Below are 17,257 nucleotides of genomic sequence, written 5' to 3' on the forward strand. Positions count from 1 at the left end.
CTCCGTGCTTCCGCACATTTCATCCTCTGGGTCCTCTACACAGACGACGCATCTAATGCATCGTGATCAGGACTAGGACTCGTCCTCGAGGTTCCTACGGGCGAAGTAATTCTCTAGTCCATATGATGCCCCGAGATGACTAACAACGAGGCCGAGTATGAAGGTGTGATTGCAGGATTGAAATTAGCTCTCAAATATGGCGCTCGACGACTCATCCTCCATTGCGATTCTCAACTCATGGTGAACCAAGTCACTGGGACTTTCCAAATCAAAGAACAGAGACTACAAAAGTACTAATCAGAAATTCACAAACTGCTACCGGAATTCGATGAATGTCGCCTCGACCAGATACCTAGGGCACAGAACATCGAAGCGGATGGTCTCGCCAAGCTAACGGCAACCACCAGAAATATCAACAAGGAAAACGTGGTCATTCTTCTCCATTCCTCAATAGACCAGGTCGAGGTACATTCTGTAAAACTAACTTGGGACTAGTGCAACCGTATCGTAACATATTTGCAGGATGGAACGCTCCCACAAGATAAGAAAGAAGCCAAAAAGCTTCAAATACAGACAACCAAATATAGCCTTATAAACTGTGATCTTTATAAGAGAACGTTCGGCGCCCCCCTGGCCAAATGTCTTGGGCCAAATCAAACAAGGTGGGTACTAGAAGAAGTACATGAGGGGCACTGCGGCGCCCATACGGGAAACCGTTCCTTTGTCAGATGCCTCATCCGCGCCGGATACTAATGGCCTACCATGAAAAAAGAAGTCGCGGATTATGTTAGGAAATATGAACAGAGTCAAAAGTACGCCCCTATGATACACCAAGCAGGAGAACTCCTGCATTCCGTCACTTCTCCATGGCCATTTATAAAGTGGGGGATGGATATTATCGGACCCCTCCCGATAGGACAAGGTAAGGTACACTTCCTTTTGGTTTTAACTAACTATTTTTATAAATGGGTGGAAGCAGGTGCATGCACTCAAATACGAGAGCAAGAAGTTATCGCGTTCATATGAAAAAAATATAATATGCCGCTTCGGCATTCCCAAAGAAATCAGGTGTGACAACGGACCTCAATTCGTCGGAAAGAAAACAACCGAGTTTTTCGAAAAATGGCACATCAAGCGAATACTCTCCACACCATACCATCCCGCCAGCAACAGCCAAGCTGAATCCTCCAATAAAATGATACTAAATATATTGAAAAAGATGCTCGAGGACGCCAAAGGGCTATGGCCTGAGTTGCTTCTAGAAGTACTATGGGCATACCGTACTACGCCAAAAACTAGCACAGGCGAGACGCCATATTCACTAGTCTACGAGAGTGACGCGGTTATACTCGTCGAAGTCGGAGAACCTAGCTTGAGGTACTCCAACGAAAGCGGACCAAGCAACGACAAAAGTAGGCTACAAGATTTGGATGAAGTCGAAGAACGAAGAGATATGGCCCAAGTAAGAATGGTAGCCCAAAAGCAACAAGCAGAAAGGTACTATAACAAGAAGGCCAAAGTACGACCGCTCAAGGTCGGAGACTACGTCCTCAAAGCTAAAACACATGCAGCGAAAGACCCTAATGAGGGAAAACTGGGAACAAACTGGGACGGGCCATACAAAATCACGGCGGCAGCGAACAAAGGAGCATTCCAGTTAGAGACAATGGAAGGAAAACTACTCCAAAACAATTAGAATGTCGCCCATCTCAAATACTTCCACTTTTGAAAGGGGGCGCCACCTGAGTATCACACCTCCTTTTTACTACACCCCGTAAAGGGTATAAGAGAGTTTTTCTAATTAAAGGACAATCGAAACGAGATTATTTCATTTAAAGATTAAGAGTCACCACATGGGATAAATTATAGTGTTCCAAGTCACCGGTTTTGAATCCCGAATCGAGAAAATATTGACTCTGTTTTTGCAGTTCGCGAACACAGAAATCCGGGTAAGGAATTTTGTTAACCTGTGAGAAGGTGTTAGGCATTTCCGAGTTCCGTGATTCTAGCACGGTCGCTCAACTGTTATATTTGGCTTAATTATCTGATTTAAAAACACTTTTAACCTATGTGCATTTTAACTTTTAACCACTTTTAATTGATTTTTTAAAGAAGATTGAACGTCATTTAAAACGTGCCTTTGGATCGCGCCACATGAAATGCACCCCCAATCCGGAACACATTTTATTCAACGTTTTAGGATTTGGATTTGGGTCACATGAAATGCGCACACGAGTTTAGGAAGGTAATTTAATTGCGCGTCTAAAGCAAATACGCGTTTGCAATTTTGCGAGGGCCATGGAAATTCGCTAAATGGCGCGCCTCGAATTCTAAGGCTCAAAATACTAATTAAGCGAGTGCCATGTATTTGAAGACTTTTGTTCGGCACGACGCACCTCGACTTCCAACTTTAAAAGGGAATTTTAACTACATTTGGAGGGCCATAAATTATTGGTGTTAATCAGTTCCCTACAACGAACACAAACTTTTCAAATATACCAAAATATAAGACTAACAAAACGTCCTCGTCATACTCCTCACATCACAGTAAATATTATTGAATCTAAACCAAAATATTGCTCTAAAAGAGAGGCATTGATAAGTCAATCAGTCAACAACTAATTAAAATCACGTGTACAAAATTAGCACAAACACATAGAGAGAGTGCCCTTGATTTTTCTATTAATTTATCTATAATTCGCTTAAGTTAATAAAGTAAATCAATATTCCGAACTCATTATATCCGACCATTTCTATATGCCAGAGTTGTATTTAGTGTAACACCAGCTCTTTCCCATCTTGAATTATTATAGACAACTACTAAACAATGTATTGTAAACATATCCAAATTGGAGTTCATTCTGTAGCTCAAGTTAAGGTGCAAAAACTTAGTAGCAGAAATTAAGAACCAACGCCTGATCTCAAATACCACTTCAATCCATTATTGGAATAATGCATTACGTAACAAGAGTGAATCAATTCAATTTTACTCCATTAGCATAAAAGTTCAACAAATTGCACCAATTAAGAGAGCAATAACGAAACTTCAATTTTTGAACTAAGTAATCAACCTTTTCGACTAAACCCATCTCAACCTTTAAGAATCGAAGTGATAAGCTGAGAGTAAAAATAACAGACACCATTAGCCATAGCAGTCTTCTAGTCTATAGAAAAACTTGCATTAAACAAGCAAATTCAACACCTAGTAAAACGTGAGTTTTCCAAACAACACTAAAACTTAAAAAGCAAAAACAAAAAACAAAGGAAATTGCTACTAGTTGAACGCACAATCAATCTTAAGCTAAGAAGTGCTATTTTCAAGCATAATGTTCATTAACAACTTCAACACACATGAGTCCACTTCATGATCCACAATATAGCAGGCTTAATAGACTTGAACAATACCATTTAAAGGTTTAAAACAGTCCCTGAAGCAACTATGCTCAAACAAACTCAAATCCAATACTTAAAACAGAACAAGTGACATGAATGATTACACTTAAGAAGCTAAAATAAATAAAAAATGGACATCAAACCAAAATAAGATAAGGTCACATAGCCAATAGGGAACAGAGTGTTAGCATTGATCGACTTCCTCAACTTGAATTCATAAACAACATTATAGATTAGTCAGAACTTCATTTCTCATTCATGGTGTGAAGGGAATACCTGGATACTGCAGTCAAAACAAAAGAAGAGAGATGATTAAGGGTCGAAGCTTCAGCTCACAGCAGCAGTGTAACAATGAAAACCAATTTTAAATCGAAATGATACACAGCAGGTTGAAACTAGTTTTAATTAAGTTGTAATCTAGCAGACTTCAAACCAGCCTTTCATAAACCCAAACTTGAATCCTTTTGAATCCCACAATGAGGAACTACTGTTTTCAGACATTTGAAAAAGAATCAGAAAATCACTGGAATTCAATGAAACAGTAGAATTTTTTTTTGTCGTTTCTATTTTCTGGATTTTTTATCTCTTTCAAATCTGACTTGAGCTCTAAGTAACAATGTCTTTATAGGAAAGCTACTAGGGCAGCCTCAAAGAGATCAAAATTTTCACATAAAACCTTCTGAAATTTTTATTTTAACTTAGAAATCTCTAGTGTAAACCTCAGAATTTCAAAATAGCCCTCACCCCAGATTCTAGGAAGCTTCCTAGTTCAGTTATATAAGATTCCCCTACCTATATTCCCCAATTTACCCTTACAACCCCTGAACTTTACATTGTACTCAAATGGGCTATGGGTCAAATTGACCCTGGGTCGAATCCATTAGACAACCAACCCAAAACTGGATTGAAAGGTATAAACCTCCAGCCCAAACACAATCAAACCAATGTTTCTGAATTAACATGAAACAAACAGAAACAATTCGAGCCTCTTTTTTTCTTTATCCAATTATTGAACTAACATTATTGACTGTTGAAACAGACTATTTAAACCAACTAACTAAAAATGAAAAGCCTCTTTAAACTAATTATGCATAGGAAAAATGGACGATTTTAAAACACTAGGAAGTCCAGAAGAAGAGGAAGAAATAGATGGCAATAAAAGAAGAAAAAATGAAAGAAGAGTAAAGAAAACCAGGGAAATACCTAAAGGCACATATAGACTTGGAACAGCTTAAGAGCCTCCATCACTTTCTTGACAAGAACAGTCTTTAATCGGGTGTTTTCGTGTGAAAACATACGATTAAAGGCCATTATGGCCTAGAACCGTCAAAAAACCCCGTTGGATTTGGATTTGTGGAACTAGGATTTTTCTCTGATTTGAGATTCGAACAGCTCCGGGGAGATTCGAGGGAAGAAACTTCTGGATTCGACATGAGGGGGTCGTGGGGGTCTCAGGGTTTTAATTTGGGAGTGATTGGGAAAAGTCGAGTTTTGGTCTAATCTTTGATCTAATATTCGAGACGAACCAGTGGGATTCGAAGGACACCGGTTAGGGATTTGGGAAGAGGATATGAAAGAGGTCTTGGGGTGTAAGTTTGGTGGTAGTTCACGGTGCCGCCGCCGGCTTGGAGCGGTGGAAAAAGGGGCGGCGGGCTAGGGTTTATTGGTGAGAGTCTCAGGGGAGGGCTGAACGAGATGGAATGAGGGGGGGTAGGGCGAAGTTTGGACATATAAATATCCTCACCTCCCCAATTCTGATTCGTCCGATCAGATCAATTCAACGGTCCAGATGAAAGGAGCTGAAACTACATCGTTTGGTTGAGGGGGAAAACCGGGTCGGGTTGGACACGGGTTTGGGTTGATTTGAACGTGTAAGAGGAAAGGATTTTGGGCCTGCTTATTTTAACTGAAGGCAGCCCAATATGTCTATGTATTCTTTTATTTTCAAATCAAAATATTTTTTCAACAATTCTTTTCTTTCTCTTTTTTTTATAAAACTAAATTAAAAATCAAATTAAATCCTAAAATCTAATTACCCCATCAAAACACTACTTAAACCCAAACAATAATTGTCATAATTAATTAAGAAAGTAAAAAAACTACTTGAAATTCAAAATTAAAAGTGCAAAGTAAACTGTATTTTTGATTTTCCCATTTCGTGCAACAGTTAATTTTCTAATTAATCCTAAAATGTAAAACTAAACCTAAATGCAAATACAACATATTTTTGTATTTTTCATGAATTAAATAAAATAAACGTGCACAGACAAATGCAAATAATTAACAGAATATGCCACGAAATCCAACAAAATTGCAAACACTGAAAGAAATTATTTTGTTTTGAATTTGTTGGAGTAATACATATAGGGCAAAAATCACGTGCTCACAGCTGCCCCTCTTTGCCCGGAAACGCGGAGAGTTTTTGTGCAAAGATAAAGTGAGCGGATACGAGCGATTTTTGCCCGTATGAATACTCCGTGGGAAGCATTTTTGAAAGATTTGACCGCACCATGCTTCCGAGATTGTCTACATATCCTTGGCTAAAAAGGAATCAAGTCAGTGTAGTTCCGGAATGTTTGGTAGTTGGGACTACCATGAAGCTGGGCTTTCACTGTTGTTGCTGCTGCTTACTGAACCCCTTATTACACCATGTCAAAAATAAAAGAAGCTAGACTAGACTATGATCTATGTTTTACAAAATCCTATCTAGATCTTCAAACTTGCTCTTGTGTTTCTTGTTGCCTTGTTGTCCTCTATTCTCTCAGTGATATCTATTTGTTGTCCCCTTGAATTGTAAGCTGAGATGTCTTCCCCTTCTTTAGGTGGGTGCCTGACCGCTGAACTTGATACGTATTCCCATGCTATCCAGGCGGGCTCCTGACTTCAAAATATGAATGTATTCCCACGCTATCCAGGCGGGCTCCTGACTTCAACAAAATAGATAAAAGCAAAGAAAGTTTTCTACCCTAGTTTGGGTATATGGGTCCATGTGTAAGTATAAAACGAATCACGTTACCGAATATCAACAAGAACTTGAAAGCTAAAACTTGAATTGTACTCCCTTGTTCTCCAGGTGGGCTCCTGATTGCCGACTGGAAATGTGTTCCCTGCTCTCCAGGCGGGCTCCTGAATGCTGAACTTGAATGTATTCCCTGCTTCCCAGGCGGGCTCCTGATTGCTGACTTGAAATATATTCCCTTCTCTCCAGGCGGGCTCCTGACTTCTAAACTTGAATGTATTCCCCGCTCTCCAGGCGGTCTCCTGACTTCAAAATAGACAAAACAAAGAATTTGAAAGCTAAATTTAAATTGTACTCCCTTGTTCTCCAGGCGGGCTCCTGACTGTTGCGCTTGAAAGTATTCTCTGCTCTCCAGGCGGGCTCCTAACTGCTGCATTTAAAAGTATTCTCTACTCTCCAGGCGGGCTCCTGACTTCAAAATAGATAAAACAAAGAATTGGAAAGCTAAATTTAAATTGTACTCCCTTGTTCTCCAGGCGGGCTCCTGACTGTTGCGCTTGAAAGTATTCCCTGCTCTCCAGGCGGGCTCCTGACTGCTGCATTTGAAAGTATTCCCTGCTCTCCAGGCGGGCTCCTGACTTCAACTTGAAATGTATTCCCTTGTTCTCCAGGCGAGCTCCTGACTTCAAAATATACAAAACAAAGAATTTGAAAGCTAAATTTAAATTGTACTCCCTTGTTCTCTAGGCGGGCTCCTGACTGCTGCGCTTGAAAGTATTCCCTGTTGTTCAGGCGGGCTCCTGACTCTCTCATTTTAATTTCTCTCCTTGCTTGAACCAGAGTGTTGCCCTCGACATGAATTACCTTTACCTGCTTGACTTGGCATTTCCCAAAGACTGATCAGAAGGCCTTTCTTTGGATCGTAATGTGGGCTTTTGGATAGGGCTAGGAAGAAAGGGTATAAAAGGCTCAAAACAATTCAACTGGGTTAGAATTACAACTTTCGGAATCAGGTTTCCCACAACAACCACGACTTCTGCCCCAGTTTCTTGCTTGGGGACTTTTAGATTTTTGTTTTAATGAGACCGAACCGTGAGGCTGCCTACGTATCCTTAAAAGGAATCAGGTCGAACGTAGTTCATGTCGTAAAAATTACTTTGTTGTTGTGATTTTATTTTCTCTTTCTTCTTCTCTTCTTTTTTTCTCTCTTGCTTTTCTCTTTCTTTTTTTCTCTAATTTTTCTTTTTTTTCTTCTTTCCTTCTTTTTTTCTCTTACTTTCCTCTTTTTCTTTCCTTTTCTTTCTCTTTTGCTTTCTTCATTTTCTTATATTTCATGCTTGTGTTTCTAATATCCGCTATTGATTCCGAAAGAGGGGTAAGAAAGAAAATAAATAAGTCTCAAAAGGGGTGACGAGGGATCAAGTGTTTAGATAGCAAAACAAAACGCCTTCGTCATTTCAATCTTCAAAATATGCTAAATACAAACAAGTACAATCAAACAAAGAAATCATACATAGTATCTCTTGACCGCATCGGAATTGATAGTTGTTTCCACACATTTCCCTTCTACATCTGTCAAATATAACGCGCCATTAGACAATACTCTAGTTACAACAAATGGCCCCTGCCAGTTTGGGGAGAATTTCCCTTTTGCTTTAGCCTAATGAGGCAAGATACGTCTCATCACTAACTGACCCACTTCAAACTTTCGTGGACGTACCTTCTTGTTATATGCTCTCGCCATTCTCTATTGGTACAATTGGCCGTGACATATTGCTGCCAATCTCTTTTCATCAATCATACTTAGTTGCTCCAAGAGGGTTTTGACCCATTCAACGTCATCAATTTCTGCCTCAGCGACAATCCGAAAGGATGGGATTTCAATTTCTGTGGGTATTACTGCCTCCGAGCCATACACCAATAAATAAGGAGTGGCCACTACTGAAGTGCGAACAGTAGTGTGATAACCCAATAATGCGAAAGGTAACTTCTCATGCCATTGTCTGGACCCTTCCACCATTTTCCGAAGTATCTTCTTTATGTTCTTATTGGCTGCCTCAACTGCTTCATTCGCTTTAGGGCGATATGGAGTGGAATTGCGATGTACAATCTTAAACTGCTAATAGGTCTCCATCATCAGATGACTGTTGAGATTAGCACCATTGTCTGTGATGATTACCTTCGGAATCCCAAACCGACATATGATATTTGAATGCACAAAATCGACCACTGCTTTTTTGGTCACAGATTTGAAAGTTTTCGCTTCAACCCACTTGGTGAAATAAGCAATGGCTACTAGAATAAACCTATGTCCGTTTGATGCTGCTGGCTCGATTGGCCCAATGACATCCATGCCCCAGGCAACAAAGGGCCACGGTGCCTACATTGTATGCAATTCAGATGGTGGGGAATAAATCAAATATCCGTGCACCTGGCATTGATGACACTTGCGCACAAAACTTATGCAATCTCGCTCCATAGTGAGCCAGTAATAACCTACTCGGAGAATCTTCTTTGCCAGAACGTACCCACTCATATGCGGTCCATAAATTCCAGAGTGTACCTCAGTCATGATAACTATGGCCTATCTGAAATCTATGCATCTTAGCAATCTAAGATCTGGAGTTCTTTTGTATAACACCCCTCCACTGAGGAAAAATCTGCTTGCCAATCGTCGAATTGTTCTTTTCTGATCACTTGTGGCATGTACCGGATATACCCCCATCCGGAGGTATTCTTTGATATCATGGAACCATGGCTCCCCATCAAGTTCTTCTTCCACCATATTATAGTAAGCATGCTGATCACGGACCTGAATCTGCAAAGGGTTCACATAAGCCTTATCTGGATGATGTAACATTGACGCCAGAGTAGCCAAAGCATTGGCGACTTCATTATGGATCCTTGGGATATGCCTGAATTCTATCGACTAAAACCGTTGACAAAGATCATGCAAACATTGTCTGTACGGTATGAGTTTCAAATCCCGTGTTTCCCATTCTCCCTGAATTTGGTGCACCAGGAGGTCCGAGTCACCCAAGACCAAAACTTCCTGGACACCCATATCCACAGCTAACCTCAAACCCATAATACATGCCTTGTATTCAGCCATGTTGTTGGTATAGTAAAAACAAAGTTGAGCCATAACAGGGTAGTGCTGTTCTGTTTCAGAAATAAGTACTGCTCCTATCCCCACGCCCTTTATGTTTGCGGCTCCATCAAAGAAATGTTTCCATCCAGGCTTCTCAACTTGTTCCAACTCATCAATGTGCATCACCTATTCATCAGGGAAATAAGTTTTCAAAGGTTCATAATCTTCATCAACCGGGTTCTCGGCCAAATGGTCTGCCAAGGCCTGTGCTTTCATTGCAGTTCGAGTCACGTAGACAATGTCAAACTCTGTGAGCAGGATCTGCCACTTTTCAAGCCTCCATGTGGGAATATGCTTCTGGAAGATATACTTCAATGGATCCAAGCGAGATATGAGGTAAGTAGTATAAGATGACAAATAGTGTTTCAGCTTCTGTGCCACCCAAGTTAGGGTGCAACATGTCCTTTCAAGATGAGTATACTTAACCTCGTAGGATGTGAACTTCTTGCTGAGGTAATAGATGGTATGCTCCTTCTTGCCAGTGATATCATGTTGACCCAATACATAGCTGAATGAATTGTCCAAAACCATCAAATATAGAATCAACGGTCGCCCTGGTTCTGGCGGGACCAATACGGGTGGATTTGACAAATACATCTTTATCTTATCAAATGCCTCCTGACATTCATCTGTCCACTTGACCACGGCATCTTTCTTTAACAGTTTGAAGATTGGCTCGCAAGTTGTCGTGAACTGAGCGATGAACCTGCTGATATAATTCAATCTCCTCAACAAACTCATCACCTCGGTCTTTTTCCTCGGAGGTGGAAATTCCTGGATGTCCTTGACTTTTGATGGATCCAGTTCAATGCCCCGGTGCCTGACTACGAACCCCAACAAGTTTCCATACGGCACCCCAAAAGCACACTTTGTAGGATTAAGCTTGAGATTGTACTTGCGAAGCCTCCGGAAGAACTTTTTCAAATCCCTGACATGGTCAGACTGCTTTCTAGACTTCACGATCACATCATCCACGTACACCTCGATTTCCTGGTGTATCATATCATGGAATATTGTTGTCATTTCCCTCATGTAGGTTGCCCCAACATTCTTCAAGCCAAATGGCATGACCCGATAGCAGTACGTTCCCTACGGCGTGATGAATGCCGTCTTTTCTGCATCTTCCTCGTCCATTAAGATCTGATGATAACCCGCGTAATAATCCACAAAACAACCAATGTCATGTTTGGCACAATTGTCAATTAATATATGGATGTTTGGCAGGGGAAAATTATCCTTTGGACTTGCTTTGTTGAGATCCCGATAATCAACGCATACCCTGGTCTTGCCATCCTTCTTTGGCACAGGCACAACATTGGCTAACCAGGTGGGATACCGCGTGACCCGAATAACTTTTGCATCGAACTGCTTGGTGACCTCTTCTTTGATCTTTACACTCATATCCGTTTTGAACTTTCTCAGCTTCTGTTTGATAGGAGGGAATGCCGGGTCAGTGGGCAACTTATGAACCACTAAATCAGTGCTTAGACCCGGCATGTCGTCATAGGACCATGCAAAAACGTCTTTGTATTCAAACAATGCTTTAATTATCTTCTCTCTGAGTTGAGGTTCCAGATGGACACTTATTTTAGTTTCACGGACATTTTCTTGGTCCCCTAGATTAACTGCTTCTGTATCGTTCAAATTAGGTTTGGGCTTTTCCTCAAAATGACTTAGTGCCTTATTAATTTCTTCATAGTCCTCATCATCATCAAATTCCAACTCGTCATCATACTCAATTTCTTGTATTATTATTTCAGAGTTAGATTGGCTTTTAAAACTGGGCCGAAGATTCCTCATGCATGTCATGTCATTGATATCAGCATAAAAAGGACTGTACAAAAAGAAGAAAACAAAATAAAGTTAGACGAAATGAAGGGAAAAGAACAATTGCATTTCATTGAATTTAAAGATAACAAGGTTTTAACACATCCAACTGGACGGAACATAATATCTGAATTATAGACCCTGGAATAACCAGACAACAAAAGAAAATCAAAACCCACTACCAAGACTCCCTCCGGATAGGAAGAGGAGTAGTTTTCCAGTTGTTAACTTTTGCACGTGGTCCCACGAATTGAACATCTGCCTTGCTGGACCCTTCCCCATCCTGAACCATGTTAACTTCGGCGAATAACCTTTCGAACCCCTTCTCCAAGTCTCCATCGGCACCAATCAGTGGTCCAGGGACCTTTGACAACAGTTGTTTTCTGATACCTCGCCTGACGAATGATCTAGACAGACTCGGGATTGGCTTTGGCAATGCCCATGCTTTCTGTTTCATTTTTCTAGCTCTTCTCACGTCTGCAATAGTAGGCTTGAACCCCAGACCAAAAGTATCCAGATTCTTTGGAAGAGAAAATGGCTGCACAGTACCTTGCAGTGACGCACCCAAACCCTTGCCCGGTACGAAACCATTTTTCAACATTTTAACAGCCATCATAACTGATGCAGCAGCCATCTTTGGAGTTGGAGCGCACTTTCCTTCCGGAATTTTCTCTATCGATACTATGTCGAAAACTTGATAAACCCATGGTCCCTTGCCATCGTCAACCTCTATGAACGGAACAATGGCGCCATTGGGCACACACAAATTATCTTCGCCGTGTACAACAATTTCCTGTCTTTCCCATTCAAACTTGACCATTTGATGCAGAGTAGACGGAACTGCTTTGGCAGCATGGATCCAGGGTCGTCCCAACAGCAGATTGTACGAAATAGCCACATCGAGCACCTGGAATTCCATAGTAAATTCAACTGGCCCTATTGTGAGCTCAAGCACTATATCCCCGACTAAATCTTTCCCTCCACCGTCGAATCCCGGAATGCAAATATTGTTCTTGTGAATTCTTTCATCCTCCACTTGCAACTTGTTCAATGTGGAGAGAGGAAAGATGTTCGCACTAGACCCATTTTCAACCAGTACCCGAGTAACCACGGAATCTTTGCATTTCACTGTCAGATAGAGGGCTCTATTGTGCTCGGTACCCTCCACGGGCTACTCATCATCGGAAAAAGTGACTCAGTTTACCTGAAGTATCTTGTTAGCTATCTTTTCCAAGTGGTTTACTGATATTTTTCGGGAACGTGGGCCTCGTTCAAGATCTTCATCAAAGCACGACGGTGTTCGTCTGAATGGATCAATAATGACAAGAGCGAGATCTGAGCTGGTGTCTTCTTTAATTGTTCCACAATGGAATAGTCTTGCGCTTTCATTTATCTCAGAAATTCTTCTGCTTCCTCGTAAGTCACTGCTTTCCTCACCAACACTGGATTATCTTTTGAGGTCTTAGCTTTTCTCAACTCTTCGGGGGCAAAGCACCTCCCCGATCGAGTTAAACCATGGGTCTCACACACTTCTTCTTTAACCTCTTTCCCCTGGTAAGCTACTGTCACTCGTTCATAATTCCACGGGACCGCGATGCTATTGATCACTGGAAGCTGAGCTACTGGTTTTATAATAACAGGCTATGTGCGAGCACCCTTCACGACCACAGCAGGTTTACTTGTAACCCCTGGTACCACCACTTTAGCTTTCTATGGTTTCACTGTGACAGCGTTTGACGACCCTTTCCCGGCTACCACAGCTGGCTTATTGTCTACCCCTTTTAACTAGACCACTGATTTCCCACTGGTTACCTTTTCCTTTGAACTAGTTTCACTGGAGCGGATCATCATTACCGTCTACGAGGGTTTCTTAGCCTCCCCTCTCTTGTGTATCAACTCAATCATGGTGAGCTGGCAGCAGATTCTAGTTGATATTTGGTGCTTCTGAGGCCTAAACCTCGATCCGATGAGTATCAATGAGCTCTTGTATAACTGTTTTCAGTTTCCAGCATTTCTCTGTGTCATGGCCCGGGGCCCATGAACAATACTCACAACTCACCGAGCGATCAAGATTTCTGGGAAGGGGATTCAACAGTTTGGCTTCGATCGGATTCAACATGCCCAACTGTCTCAGCCTGTGGAATAGACTAGTATAGGATTTTCCCAATGGAGTAAAAGTCTTCTGCTTCTGCAGCCTCTCATTCTTAAAGGCTTGATTGGGTCGAAAACCTATTCCAGGAGGATTTTTGTAGGCTTTTGGGAGTGGATAGTTATTTTGTGGAGCTTGGTAAGGATTTTGTGGAACTAGCGCACGCCATTGTACGTGAGCGGGAGGTTGGGTATAGGTTTGTGCATGATAGACAGAAAAATAGGGATTTGGTGGTGGGTAGTAGTGTTGTGGCGGGCTATATGGAGTGTGGGGGTAGGTTTGGGCATAGGGTCGAGGCTGGTTGTAGAACTATGGAAGGTTCCTGGATCTACCCCAAGCTGTCGACTCGATCGGTGCAACATCCTCTTTCTTCTTCTTTCCGAGTACACCCCCAGTACCGTTTTGAATGGCCTGGGTGGTTGCTTTGATTGTTGAATAACTCATGATCTTATTGGACTTGAGTCCCTCCTCAACCATGCCTCCCATTTTCACAACTTCATTAAAGGACTTGCCCACTGCTGACACCAAATGACCAAAATAAGTGGGCTCCAAAGCCTGCAAGAAATAATCAACCATCTCACTCTCTTTCATCGGGGGTCAACCCTCGCTGCTTGCTCTCTCCAACGGAACCCATATTCTCAGAAACTCTCATGGGGCTTCTTCTCAAGCTTTGTCAATGACAGACGATCTGGGATAATTTCGAGGTTGTACTAAAAATGGCAGGCAAAGGCTTGGGCCAAATCGTCCCATGTGTACCACCTGTTGTGATCTTGTCTGGTATACCATTCTAAAGCCGATCCACTCAAACTTTGGCTGAAATATGCCATCAGCAATTCATCTCTTCCATCTGCTCCTCTCATTTTGCTACAGAATCCTCTTAAGTGTGCTACCGAGTCACCATGCCCATCGTACAAATCAAACTTGGTTTGAACCCCGCTGGCAACTAAACATCTGGGAACAGACATAAATCCTTATAGTCCACATTCACTTGACCTCCCAGCCCCCTCATATCTCGGAATGATTGTTCTAAGCTTTTGACCTTCCTGATCATCTCTTCATGCTCGGGATTTTTGGACGGTTTCTCGGTCTCTGCCGGGAGATCAAGATGAGGGGTGTAAGGATATGGTTCTGGCACTTTGAAGGTGGGTTCAGAGGGATAGTACTGGTTGTCATGAGTTTAGAACAGGGGTTCATTGGAAGATCGGTGTAATGTAGCGGGTGGAGGTGCCACAAAAATATGTGTAATTGGTGGGGGAGGGTACGTGACTTGTTTGGGTGGTAGATCTTGAGAAGTATGGGAAGTGGTATCATGGCATTGTTGGTAGAAGGGAAAGGCTAGAGATGAGTTCACAGTGGGAGCCTCCGGAGGTTGGGCTGATGGTGGGATATAAGCAGGATTGGCGGGATAAACCGGTGGTGGATGCCCCTTCGCCCAAGCTTGGTACATTTCAGCCATCTGCTGCTTCAGCTTATACATTTCTTCCCTCATCGCATTAACGTCCATTTCTTCCACCTCTTTCGATGGGTCGACAATACTTGTTTTCGGTTCCTGGTCGACCATATTCAACCTGTCTTTCGATCGGTTATTGTAGGAGTGAGTTGCTAGAATGCCAGTCAACTAACCACCTGCTTGGACTTAATACATCAAACAACAACCTTGTTAGCAATTAGGCTTTAACAGATTGGTAACCGCACATTGGGCATGAATGCACCTAAATAATTAACCGTCTCTATTATATATTTGATTGGTTGCATGCGTCATCCCGACCTTTTTTTTCTTTTAATTGCAAACATCCCCTTTTCTTTTCTTTCCTTTCCTTTCATTCTTGCCTCTGTTCTCTCTTTGTTTTTACTCTCTCTTATTTTCTCTTTTTCCTTTCGTGTTTTTCCGCTCTTTTCTTTTCTTTTCTTTACTCTCTTGTTTTTCCTCTTATTTTCTTTCTCTCTTCCTCTTTTTTTTGTTATTTGGTTGCAGTCGAATCCTATGGAGATTATCTGCGTATCATGATCCCGCATGAATCAGACCAAGCGTAGTTCTTGTAGATAAGTGCGAAATAAAACATTTTTGGGATTTTCAGTTTTCATAAAATAAAATAAAAACAACAAATGCTTCCATTACAAATCAAAATTAATAACTTCCAAAAGACTAACAGATTTCAACGCAAAGATGAAATACAGACTCCGAAAATAGACATCAACAGCAGAATATACAAACTCGAAGACAAATTGCCAAACTCTAGCAGAAAGAAGATACAAACTCAACATGACTGACAGACGCTAACGAAAGGGAAATGCAGACTCAAACGGACAAATCATGAATACATCAATGCTCCAGGTGCCCGCGGGACATCATTCGGTTTTGTCGCGGGCCTATATGCAAGCTCCCTTTGAATTCGATCCAAGTCGCTCATTATCTGTTTGACAAATGTCATTACTGCTGCAAAGAAGTTAGTGCGAGTCATATCCTCAAAGATCTGGCAATTCATAACGATGTAGTCAGCAATATTTCTAATTCTCTCTCTTATGACGCCTTTTCTTGTAACAAACGCCCAATCTGCTGGGCCCAGGCTTCCAAAGTTTGCTCAGCCACATGATATTGCTCCTGAAGTTGTTGTAAATCTATTTCTAATTGCGCCAATGCTGTATAACAATGTTCCCTTTCAACTTTGAAGTCTTTTGCCTGTTTGATCATTTTGTTTTCCATGGTGATGACCCTTTTCTTTAACCCTGTGACCTCATCGTCGTACCTTTCTCTCAACTGCTTAACCAGGCGTACCTTTCCGTGGCCAATTGTTTTTGAGCCTTGGCTAGTTCACTTTCTGCTTTGTTCAAATCGAAACTATAGTCACTCACTTTCTGCCTCAGGTTAGCTATGAGCTTTTCATCCCTGTCACTTCGGACTGGATTTTCTGCCGCTACTTTCAATTTCTGAATTTGAGCTCGAAGGGCCTCATTTTCTTTGGTTAGCTTTTTCTTTTCTCCTTCATCTGCCACCACTTGCAAGCTATTCTCGAATTGAAGTTCTCTGACTTACTTTTCCAACTTGCTTATGGTTGCCCTATACTCGTTTTCTTTGGTCAGCCAGTCCCATTGCACCTGTGCTCCGTGGTAAATTGTTGGATATGGGGCCTCTTTGCGGGCCTGTCAGGTTCATATTGAACTTGGGATCTTTTACCATACCAAGCAGGGTAACTAGGCTCCACCTCGTCTTTGGATAGGTCTCGTACTTGAGTATTAGGCCCTAAGAATCTGCACTGATGCCAAATCCGACGCACTTTCTCTTCTGGGAAGGCAACTTTTGGATCTAACTCAATGATTTGCTGGCTCAAATCTTCATCGTGTGGGATGGTCTGGTATCGGCCCAACTGACGCAAGACTCTGTGCGGAGCATAAGGCTGGATACTCCGAAGACCCATCAACAGTAGGAAACACACCTCAGCCGACATATAGATTACTTTGTTGACCGTGAGCCACCTGAATGTCCATTCGATCTTATTTGTGGTCAAGGATCTCAAATGAGCGTGCCATGCTTCCGTACCATCCGGAAGCTCATAACCCTCTATTCGCTTTTCATGTTTTTCAATGCACTCAAGGCCAGTCATACCGCAATTCAAGTAGCCGAGGCGGTGGCAAAGGTGTTCCTCCATCCATATTTGTAACAACATATTGCACCCTTCAAAGAATTTCGCTCCTTCTCGACAGAGAGTGAGAGCTCGGTAAATTTCTGCCAAGATCAGCGGCACTATAGTCCCATTTTCCTTTTTCATCATAAAGTCGG

The 17,257-nt window shown here is 41.9% G+C and overlaps 1 protein-coding gene across 1 annotated transcript; it reads left to right on the plus strand.

Moving 5' to 3' along the window:
• The first annotated feature begins 1,219 nt into the window (after positions 1-1,219).
• On the plus strand, positions 1,220-1,696 carry LOC138876315 (uncharacterized). The gene has a single exon (XM_070155229.1). The coding sequence runs from the start codon at positions 1,220-1,222 to the stop codon at positions 1,694-1,696; it is 477 nt and encodes a 158-aa protein (XP_070011330.1).
• Positions 1,697-17,257: the final 15,561 nt, after the last annotated feature.

Source organism: Nicotiana sylvestris, chromosome 8 (genome assembly GCF_000393655.2).
Source record: "Nicotiana sylvestris chromosome 8, ASM39365v2, whole genome shotgun sequence".
Taxonomy (NCBI): domain Eukaryota; kingdom Viridiplantae; phylum Streptophyta; class Magnoliopsida; order Solanales; family Solanaceae; genus Nicotiana; species Nicotiana sylvestris.